Source organism: Lissotriton vulgaris, chromosome 5 (genome assembly GCF_964263255.1).
Source record: "Lissotriton vulgaris chromosome 5, aLisVul1.2, whole genome shotgun sequence".
In the NCBI taxonomy this organism is placed as follows: Eukaryota; Metazoa; Chordata; class Amphibia; order Caudata; family Salamandridae; genus Lissotriton; species Lissotriton vulgaris.
In genome coordinates, this window is record NC_141693.1 from 904,792,098 (window position 1) to 904,804,141 (window position 12,044).

The following is a 12,044-nucleotide window of genomic DNA, read 5'->3' on the forward strand; positions in this document are numbered from 1 at the left end:
GGTTCTCTTGGGGCGACAGGCATGCCTATTGGGGGGGGGTGGGCCGTGGCCTTCCGCTGGTATGCAGGGTGGGGGGATGGGATGTGTTTTGTGTTTTCTCTTTGTCTCTATGGCCCTCTTTTCTTTTCTTCTTTCTTCTGTTCTTTTTCTGTTACACCTCTTTGTTTCCTTTGGGGTCGGGGTTCAGTCTTATCAAGGGGTTTATTGCATCGTAACATTATGTGACATAGCGGTTGGCCCTTGCTCTCTGAGGACGGTGAAATAGCTTTCTGATACATGCCTTCCTCTATTGCGCCTCCTTCCGGGGACTCCTGGAATGAAAATGGCTATCCTGGTCTGCTATTAGCTACTACCCTTTTTGTAGACTGATAACTTGTATTCCACAAAATCATAAAATTAAACCTTGTTCTATCCTTATGTTATGGTTTTACGCTTTATACAAAAATACTGTGTTCAGGGATGGCTTCAACGGCGTTCTGTCCTATTAGTTATTTTATATTCTTCTCCTATATGTCATAGCGGCCGGCCCCTAGGGGTTGTAGGCAGACGCTGTGTACTGTGCTAGTAATAAATAAAGGTTTTAAAAAAAAAAAAAAAAAAAAAAAAAAAAAAAAGAATGAGTTCACATTTTGCACATGCAGTCTCTCTTTACTAATATAAAAAGATGACTATAAAAACTGAGAACACACTATCAGAACTCATAACACATATAACATATATGGTTATATTATAATACTAAACAAACATGCCATCTGGTGGCCAACAGAGCTTAGGGTGACACCCACTCCCACCACCCAGCCAAAGAACCTCAGGATCGACAGCAAACTCAACATGACCACCCAAATTAACACCATCACTGCCTCATGCTTCCAGACCCATCACACACGCTCTGGTCACAAGCAAGCTGGCCTAAGGGACCATCCTCTATGATGGGATAAGCAGTCAACTCACCAGAAGTTTGCAGACCAGTCAGAACTCGATATCCAGAATCACTCTCAACCTCTCTTGCTGGACTCACATCACACCACATCTGAAGGAGCTCAACTGGGTCCCCATATGCAAACGAGCACAATTCAAAATCCTCACCCACAATTACAAGGCACTACATAACACTAGCCCAGCATACCTCAACAATCATATTGCTTTCACAAACCTTGCAGACACCTATGATCATCCAGACTTGTGCATGCACACATCCCCTATATATGAAAAAACAGATCCGGCAGACTCGCACAGCGCTCCTAAAACATGGAACGACCTGCCACTACACATAAGAGCCTCTGCCTCCTTGAATTCCACAAGAAGTTAAACACCTGGCTTTTTAGAGTCGTCCCACTAGGCCCTAAGCTTGGCTAGGCTCAAACCTGCTCAGCGCCAGGATTCCCTCTCATGTAATAGCACGCTCTACAAATCTATCTAACATAACATATATAAGACAAAGGTACACCTACTAGTACAGATGTTCCTGCTTTGTGCTGACTTCTTACAGCCCCACAGGTGATCCCATGAAGACCTGTTTATTATTTGGCCGATAACGATCTTTTCCAATAAAGCCAACCATTCCTGGTTCTTCAATCTTCTTCCAATTGCTTCAAGCTCAATACTCTGCTCTTGCTCTAATTTAAATATTTATGTCCTGATGATGCACCTTAAAATACTACGGGTTGAAATGTTGTTGAAAGTTCCAACAATTGGAAATACATAGTTTTAGAAGTGTCACTCTGCCTGAACCACTAGGATACAAGTAGTTTCACTAATTGAAGAAGTCAATTGAATGTTCCATTGTTGTCAGTTCTTTTGTACACATTATTGCAGTTTTTTGCCACCTGAGACCTAAGGACTTTTATGGAGCAGCAAATACAATATCATATTAATACTTATCAGTGGGTTCTATTATTACTGTTGAATAGTTAGTGATCATTGTTCCTTAAAGTATCTTAATCTGTGATTGATCCATTTGTAACTGTTCCACACTGAACCTTTGTTTCACACACACACACAGCCACACTCAATGCACTCACATGCACACACATGTACACACGCAGACCTGCACACACACATGCACACACACACACACACACACTTTATTTCTGTATTTGTCAGTACAATCCACAACATCGCAAATACAATCTCCAATTATACCTAAAGAGTAGACGTACAACCTAGGGGTGACAATGAAGGTAAGGCATTTAGTTATCCACAGAAGGACCATGGGCACAATATTGAATGGAGAGAAATATAAGCATTGAAAAGAAGAACAATATGTCAAGGGAATTGAAGTGAACATTTCACTTCTAAGATAAAGTTTATAAAAATGCCAAAATGATCATTTAATGAATGGGTGGCAGGCTAGGAATAAATGATAGGGTATTTGTGAGACTCAAGGAGTCTTTGGGGTCCGTTGGACGGACTGTGCCAACTCACTGAGCAAGGTCGTGTATTTTAATGCATATTGTGGGAGACAATTCTGTTCTTCACAGCTACCAATTAGTGATGTGACATCGTCTTCATGAAGTAAGATATTAAAGTACATCAATTGATACATGTTTATTAAGTGATGGAAAAAATAGAAAGCGTATTTGTTGTCGCGCTAGATGAAGCTTTGTTTTTCAAAATCTATCCATATTTCACGGAATGAGGGGGTCATTAAATGCATATTTTATGGCAGATATGGTTGGTTTGTCTTGGAAGTTTGAGAATCCTCTGAACATGTATGCAGGGGCGTAGCTTTGAGGGGGTATGTTTAGGATGTTACACCCTCCCACTCCAATAAATCTATTTTCTGATAGATAGTTGGGGACAGGTGGTTTCAGTCGGGTATGCTGGTGTGTCTTTCACATTTCTCCAGGAAATTTGACATTAACACAAGCGCGCACACACACACTCTCCCTCTCTGTTTTGAAATCTTCAAAAATGTTGGTTAGTTTACTGAATAATGTGTTTTTCTTCACTTCATACTCCTACCAATCTGCATTGCTCTCTGTTTCCACTGCCCCTTAAGCCGCTTTTATGCGCTCTGCTTGTTGTATAATTTTTTTTTTATTATATGGCTGCGTCATTGTTGGAAAATCCCAATCTCACTTACCAAGCTACGCCCCTGCATGTACTATGTGGTTCTTCCCTGTCTCCTCTCCACGCTCTTCCCACCATGGTCACAGATTGACTCACCCACCAGAATGGGGAGGAAGAAAGGATCACCCCAGATTTCGTGGGGGTGTAGGGAAAAATGTTCAGATACACAGAAGCATCTATTCCCTCTGTATGGAGTTGTCTACTATGCAGAAGTCCGCATAGGGGAAAGGGATCCCTTAGAATAGGAAACATGACGTTTCTATTACTGTGCTTGCAAAACTGCGCCTGATGCAGCTTTCTAGATGTAGCACTTGGAAGGTTTGAGTATTGGGGAAAATGGAAAAGTACCCTCTGACAATGGTGTAAATCTTGACCTGCATTTTTACATTATTTTTCGTGAATTAGGCCCATAACGTTCCTTAGGTCTACTCTGCATTCCTTGATTCGCACATGTCATATTACTAGTAAGACCTTTTAAGGAAAGATTCAGTCATCTTTGTTGATGTTCAACACTGAACTAGAGAGTGCAATCAATAACCTTTCTATCTTCAGTATATCTTATTCTGCTAATATTGCATATTTACTTTATATGTCTTCTGTATTGTAATTATGTGTAGACGTTTGTAACTGTTTACTTCTATATGCATTTCTATTTACAGATGAGGAAAGTGCTAATGAATCAAATTTTAAAAAGTAAACACAGAATTAATTTAGAGGACATGGTGAATGAATATGACAAATGCACATCAGCAAGGTAAATCTCAAATAATGAAATTAAAATATGATGTTGAAAATGAGGGAGGCTGAAAATGTCAAGTCTTTTGCTAACATTACCTGCTCCTCTTGTTTTGTCACAATATGTCATGTGTAGTCCTGGTAGATATACAAGAGAAAAGCACAAAGCTATTCTGTTACTTTTGTTTTTCTATGTCATAAGAAATTCTTAAAATTGTCTTATACAGGAAGGATTGCTCTAATTCAGGAAGGTTTTTTTCCTGGTTTATGAGAGTGAAACGACTGGCTGAAGACAACGCCAAGACCGAGTTTTCCTGATTTAGGGACTCATAATGTCCTTGGTAATCCCGATTTGTCTGGTAACAGTCAGTTCGAGACGCGGGAGGCTTTTAATACTCATATGGGTATCAAGTGTGTGTTTTAATGTTCTCTTTCCATCGGCGGGGCCCATGACCCACTGTGGACCACCTGGTAACCCTACTACGCACATCATAAATCCCTGTCGCGTGGGGCCACACTAAGAGGGAGCCTATTAAAAGTAATTGCATGAGTGTTCAGTCCTCTGGGACTGCTTGGTAGATTCCAGCTTTCTTCATTAGCAAGACGAATTGCAGCCGTAATGTCTTTCAACACCAAAGAGAAGGACTAAAACTGAGCATCCTGTAACTTTTAATGACATATCAGTTTATGACTCTTCTTCGCATGATTCTTCTAATCCTCACAGAAAACAGAAGTGGATACCAGATCTTTCTATAATAAGTCCATATTAAAGCTAAAATGAAGGCCCCTATTACATCGTATTGATATTTTAAGTCAAAATATTTTGGACAGAAAAATCTTTCACCAAGCTGTTTCATTGAAAAATATTTCATCTATTAATAAGGAAACGATTTCTAAAAGATACTCCTTACAACAGGTTCCTTATTTAAAAACATAACCAAGTATCAGACTGAATCTGTCTGCCTGCGGTCTACAAAAGGCATCAAAGGAGACAGTGACATCAGTTCCTATTTTTCTGTGCCTCACAGACAAGGAATCCGAAACCACCGATTTTTTTCTCATTTTTTATTGTCCATTTTTAATTTGTTGGGGAACTATGTTGTCTCCAAAGTCGTCAACTGTAAGTTCTTTGGCAAAATAGATGGCCGATTTCAGTCACTGACCTGCACTCCAAGAGCTTTCCCTGTCTGGGAAAAGGCAACCAAGTAGGTGCATGCAAACCTTTGTTGCCTTTTGGATGACAAGGATAATGTAACATTTAATAAGCACCACCCCCGCAGTGCTGATATGCCCCGGAATTGCACCCAGTACATCCTCTGGTCACGCTATAAAATAAACGGGCAAAGACCACACGTGGTCTTTAGCTCACACCATGATAGTATGTGTGTGTGTGTGTGTGTATGTGTGTGTGTGTGCCTTATTGCTTCTGCAGCGGGACAAGGCCAGGCATAGTGCCTAGGGTAAGACCCCAGTACAGATATTAATAAAGGGTAACAAAATTATCTCTGGCCTCTACGTAGGAGTTAGAATGTAAGTCTAGACCCAGAACTCAATCTCCAGAAAACAAAGATATGTAAAAGCTCAAGAATAATAATAGGGCCCCTTCTAAATATCATTACAAATAAAAAGAAAAAAAGAAGAGGTCCAAGGAGCGATCTGATTGCTCTGGAAGAATTCAAGCCTAAATAGGTGAGTTTTGCGGGTACTTTGAATGAATACGTTTCAACAAGACGTATTAGACATTTGGAGAGCACCTTCAATTTGTGGGTCTCACATTTGTCCTCCCTGGAGCCTTAAGAATTTTAACACAGATAATGTTCATGGTGGCAGATGTGTGTCATTGGTAGATGCGTGTATACTAACATCTTGATGATTGACTCCTAAATGTGCCTCACATCAGTGAGATTTGAAGGATTTGCATCAACCTATGACGTTTTATGCTTACCTATTACAAACCTTTATTGTTCCACCATAGGCTGCAACTATGGAGCCATTACTAGATTTAGCAAACTTTCCAAAGCAAAGTTATTTGGCAAGTAGAGGCAGAGTGCTCACCATTTGGTGGAAGAATCCCCCTTACAGACCTTTGCTTCATATCCAGTATTTTGGGGAGTTCATGGTGCTTTTTTGTTTGGATTTGAATTTCATTCAGATGCCCAATGTCATTTGGATGTCTTTGGTCTCTTTTAGAGCGGAAGTGTCATACCAACCTCTTTGGGCATTGTGGGATTTGCCTGGTTCCCAAGGTTTTTTGCCCTCAATCTGAAGTTGGTTGGTTCTGTTCCTAACAGACAACATGATAAATCAATTTGGTGCGTTAACAAGCAGGGTGGTGTGGACTCACATCCCCTGTATCTGTACTGTGATGTGTGATGTGATGCATACTCAATAAGGGTATGCTTTTGTGCTGAGACTCATAATGTCTGGCTAGTTGAGTACCATCTTCAGGACTTTCAAAATTTGTGGGCTGATGACTCTGCAAAGTCATAAGTCGTATCTTCACCAAAAGGTTATTCATTCAATATTGCTCTTTTGGAACACTCTTTCAGTGGATCGTTTTGTAACTTCTGAGCACAAGCACTGTTCTCTGGTCTGTACCTGCAGCTTCCGTTGCAAGGAGATGCAGTCCATAGGTGGTGGCACTTCCATCTACATTACACATTTCCGCCCATCCATATGATTCTTCTGGTTCTGACAAGCTGTGTCAGAAACATGCACAGATGATCTTAATTTCATCGGACTGGCCATGGAGGGTGTGGAAGTCAGATCTACTTTCCTTGTTTCTGCCCACTTCCCCTTCTGCTCAGGGCGGACCTCGTCTCACAGTCGTAGGGGCAAGTTCTGCATCAAACTTCCAAAGCCTCGATATTCATGCCTGGCGATTGACCGGGGCAACTTGAGCTCTTTTACCTAGACTGCAGAAGTTGCGAACATCAGTTTGTCAGCTGTATGCCCATCTATAAAGTTTGTCTATTTGTGTTGAAGGTCCCAAATTCATTGCTTTGTGTGCCGAAAAGGGAGTTGGTCCTGTCAAGAATTGTTTATCAGCAGTTCTGCCTAGTATCACGCATCGTGTGTGACACTAACGCATTTCAGTGCGGTGCTCCGCATCACAGCACTGAAATGTATTGTCACACATTTAGGCATAGCCCCAAAGCTGTCACTCAAGCCGTTAGTGCTGCCTAAAACTATTAAAATGGAGTGGCAGCTGGCAGCGCGCACTGATCTTATTATATCATGCTTAGGGCTCGCTCGCGGCTGGCTGAATTATTAGTGGCTGAAAGTGAAACATTTACTTGTGTGCATTGAGGCCGGGGGGTCATGCCCTGCTGATTGAGAGTTAACTTGAGGGAGGGGGCTGGACTACTTTGCGTCTAAACGTCATGGCGCAGCAGCGCTGTCTGTGGGCACCGTCGGCCGCCGCGTGGCTCAGCTTCTCAGTTAGAAAGCTGCAGTAAATATTTGAGCCTCAGCCGCTCCTCCCGCGGTGATATAAAATTGCAAAGAGAGCCATACAGGAGTGACCATTGCAGCAGCAGTGATCAGGACTGTCACTGGAGGACCTGAATGGTCTGTCTCGGAGGACTAAGTAAGCCGGGCGGCAAACAGCAATTGCATGGTGGCTCGAGGCCTGCCGCCTGAGCCTACCGCGCAGAGCAGAGTCGCTGCAAGAATTACTGGCAGAGAAGTACGTGAGAAAGTGGTGAAATGCAGCTAAAACACGGTATGTGTGATTGAACAATTCCTTCAGGCAGCGCGCGATCAGCAGCTGCCTGCAGTCAGTGGCTCAGAAGATCTGTAGTGTCCTGGCGTGGCTGCATGATCTAATGTCGATCGACACCCTATATTATATAAATAATATAATTTTACTCTTCTCCGTCACACGTGCATTCATACCGGCCCAGCTGGATTCTCCCCTGAAGACTTTCCCTAATTACTAAAACTGCCAGGCCCAGGGGGAGGCTCACTGAGCTGACCTGTACCTGCTCGCTGTCTTCCTCCCTGAGACTTTCCCTAATTACTAACCTTCATTCCCATGCCTCTGAGCTGAGCTCACCTGTACCTTCTGACCCATCCCCGTGATCCCCTCCAGTTTTGCTCCGTAGGCATAGAGCCGATCACGCTGCACTATGGTCCAGGTGCTGCCTCTCACAGGCCTCTCACAGTCACAGCCCTAGAACAGAAGGAAGCTCTCAGCCGGCCCCTCCGCCTCGCGCTCAAAAATATAATAATCGGAGAAACAGACTCGGGGTGCAGTCTGAGGGTGAGACGTCTGCCATGGGCGGCGTGCCCACTGGGGCCTGCACATCGCTACCTGTCATCCAGCTACTACCCCTTCACCCTGACTGACCCCCACAGAGCTGCGAAGGAATTTTGTTTAATGCATGCAGTCTGCTTTCCGAAAAAATTGACATTCTGTCTGTGGTCTGGTAACCCTGGATCTTTCAGTCAGAAGCTGGGAATGAGCTCAGTGCTAGAGCAATTTCCACCGGCTCGGAGGAGAGAAAACTCACTGCCAACTGTCTCTTTAAATGTACAGCACAAAGCAAACATATAAAGGATTACTTGTTGCACTTGAACCATTTCTGCTTACCACTCCCAGGCAACCTCAATGCTCAATGATCATTTACTTTAGGATGCACAGCGGAACCTGTAGAGCCCATAAAGACAGGGTCCCTTCAGCAAAGATGGAACACTTTTTGTATGACCCAAATTTGGGGGTCCACACACACTACTTATCGGAAGGTGCAGGGTGCTCGTCCAGCTTCCAGGCAACAGTACAGTTATTCACAGCAGAGCAGCACATTCGTTTTCCATCCCATAACCGAGATCGTATCTATAAATTAACCAGGCAGGCCAGCGCACCTCTGGCTATATTTACTTTCTGCAATAGTCATGTGAAATGCCACACATTTGCTTTTCCACTTCCATTTCAGATTTCTGCCCATCTCTCTCGCTCCTCCAATATCACCTATACCCTTTCTTTTTCTATCTCTTTCCCTCTATCCACTCTCTCCTCCTTTTATCTGCCTCCTCCCCCCTCTCCCTACTCCCTTTGTCTCCCTCCTTCCCTCTCTTCTACCGCCTCCTATTTTCTTCTTTCTTTTCATCCCTCTCCCTCCACCTTTAACAAATGTATACATGTGTAGTCTGCAGTTATTGGCATGTGATGTCTTAATGAACAGCCTGTAATCTACAGCATGTTCAAAACAGGACAGTATAGTCTGCAATGTCACTGTCGTTGTAAATGTAATGCTAAAAGAATGAGAATAGCTAATGGGCAACTGGCTGACGGCCGTGGTTAGAGCTGTGACCAGGTGTGTGTTTCTGTCTCCTCCTTTACGTTTGCGGTTTATTTCTCAAAACCGCCGCGGGTAATTTAAAGCATGTTTCTGACAATAATAAGGTGTTGGCTATGTTGTATTGGAGATTACTGCGCAAACCTCAGCCTGTGACTGGACAATGCAAAATGGTGCTCGTCAGCCTGTCTGCGCGTGAATCGGCTGAGAGTGTGGCACTTATCCAGCTGAGATGCCTCTGTGTGTAACTTGTTCATGTTGAGGCCTCACACATCCTTCCTGTTGGGCCAGGTCGACAGAGAACATTTCTGGCGCTTTGCAGGAGTTTTAAGATGTTCCTGGAGTTTTTTGTTGCTCAAATGGGTGTAATTTCTGATATTCATATGTGTCCCTCACCTACATTGCTTGATTTCGCTCGTGAAAAAGTGTCACTCATAATCATTGAAATGTCACTCATAATTACACTAAAAATATTAAAATGTCACATATAGGAATTTGAAACCTTGGCAGCTATGTATCAGAAATGTTGTGATGTGTGCTGTCTCTTGCCAGACAAGGCTTTACTGTGGGTTTTGTGAAATGTTATTTATTGGCCCTCTTGGCCTTTCAATGGTTACCAGATTAACCATCATTATTTAATGTTTTCTGGTACGAGATTTCTAAAGGGGTGACCCATTCGTTTTCCCTTTCCCCATTCATTACGCCACAGTGGGAATTTAATTTGGTGCTCGCTTTACTGATATGTTTGTGCTTTTAGCCCATGCACAGTTTCCCCTTGTGGCTGCTCACTCTGAAAATTGTCTTTCTGATTGCCATTACTTTGCTTGGTTTGTCAGTTAGCTGCAGGCGCTGTCTGTGTAGCCACCCTTCAGTTTTCATTGACAATCTGGTAGTGCTGACAAAGGTAATTAACACAACAGATTGCAGTTATAGTAGTTGGGTCAATATGCTAATAACTTGGCCATAAAAAGAACTAGGCCACATTACCTAATTTCCTATCAACCATATTGAACCCAAGTATTTAGCAACAGTGCAAGCATACAATGTGCAGGGATCTGTTCTTAGTATTCGAAGAGCAGTACAATGACAGCATGTACCGAGCTAACTGCAAATGGTTGATAACCACTTGGGGCGTGGGCAAGCATATGTGGGACAAGCAAAAAGAGCATGTGAAGAAGTTTCTTTCAGAGAGTTGCAAATAAGGGTAGATTGGGGATTCCAATAATGCCTATTTGCAAGTAATAGATTTCCAAGGTAGTGAATCAACTCTAAATTGAAAGTACAACTTCCTGTCTAATGGGACAGTGATAAGGTTCCAGAACTGCTCAATTACACAGGAAGTCTTAATGTCAAGACATTCCCCCTGGCAGAGGCACTAGCAGCATTTTGTGTCTTGATTTCCATTGTTCCTGAACAATATTGTTTTTTAAGAGACTTTTTAGTGGGGATATGGTCACCGGACAGAGGCTCCCAAAGGTTCAGTATGGCCAAAGGCAATCAAGAGCTTTTTGATATTAGAGAGTCAGATAATTTTAATAAATCTGTTTGTCTTTATAAATATGCTACGAAGCAGCAGCACAGTGAGCAAGGTCAGGGGTGGACAAAATTCTCCTCCAGAACAACAAAGGGTGCAGCCTGGCTTTACATTCAGAGGCAGGTGTACGACCCATTTTTGCATGTGCAAACGGGTTAATGGCCCATTTGCGCATGCATATACTATTAGGGCCATGTACAAACCCTATTTAGTGAGTCGCAATTTATTTGTGTCTCGTTAAATAGGATTTGCTACTCGCAATTAGGAAGGGGTGTTCCAAGGGCGTACCTTCCTAATTGCGACTCTCTACCCTATGTAAGAATGTTTTGTGACTGCAATTCCGGTCTCAAAACACTTGCAATTTACCGCCCTCCTCAAGAGGGTGGTAATGCACTCGCAAATGGGAATGGGTCGGCAGAGGACCCCTTCTCCTTTTCAAATACAGGGGAACATATTTTTTAGGAGCTGGCAGTGGTCCCAGGGACCACTACCTGCCCTTAAAAAAGGAAACGAAAACGTTTCCTAAATTTTTTTTAAATGCATCCCTTTTTCCTTTAAGGAAAACGGGCTGCATTTAAACAAAAACACCTGCTTTGTTGAAAAGCAGTCCCAGACATGGAGGTCTGCTGAGCTCAGCAGGCCACCATACCTGGGAGGGCCAGCCATTCCTAATGGGGTCACAAATTGCGAGTACCTCATGAATGTTGATGAAGCATGCAATTTGCGACGCCATTGGGAATGGCAAACAGTGTCTCTGTTATACACGGCATTTAGCGACTTGCAATTGAACGCAATTTGCGAGTCGCTAAATGCCCCAATCGTACATCTGGCCCTCAGTCTTTTTTATTCCTAGGTCCAGTGTCTGAGGATAAAGAGGGGTGCTAGGTGGATGTGAAGCTAAATATCTTAAAAATCTAGTCTCAGATCTCATTAGTTTGCTAATGTTAGTAAATCCCCAAAGTTCCACTCCATAAAGGGCAATTCCCAGAGCTTTAGCTTCATAGATCTAAAGAGCATGGTTTACTAAAGGATGCACAATGCTATTGAGAAAACCTTGCATGTGCTTAATTATCGCCTTACTGACGTGTGACTTCCAAGTCATGTTGGAAGAAAGTTTTATGCCCAGATAATCAAACAAGTCAACCTTCTCAATTGACATTCACCTCTAAAACTAGCCTCCCTTTGTATGCTTTGTGCAGATTAAATGCCATCAATTTCTGTTTTTGCTGCATTAATCTTCAACCCTCTGTTGTGGCAAAACCCATCAAAATAATTCAAGAGTTTTTAAAGCACACTTGGGGTTTTGGAGATCAATAAAGTGTCATCTGCAAAAAGGATAATATGAGCTTTTACTTTCGCTAGAGAAGGGACATCAGTGGGATATATTTATTTATTTATTTATA

General features: G+C 42.7%; 1 protein-coding gene across 1 annotated transcript in view; it reads left to right on the forward strand.

Annotated features, from left to right (window-relative positions):
• CC2D2B (coiled-coil and C2 domain containing 2B) overlaps nt 1-12,044 on the forward strand; it is a 1,912,120-nt gene that overhangs the window by 1,283,936 nt on the left and 616,140 nt on the right. Inside the window, exon 26 of the mRNA XM_086919535.1 lies at nt 3,732-3,826. Within this exon, the coding sequence (XP_086775661.1) occupies nt 3,732-3,826 (95 nt within the window). The remainder of the gene's footprint in view (nt 1-3,731; nt 3,827-12,044) is intronic.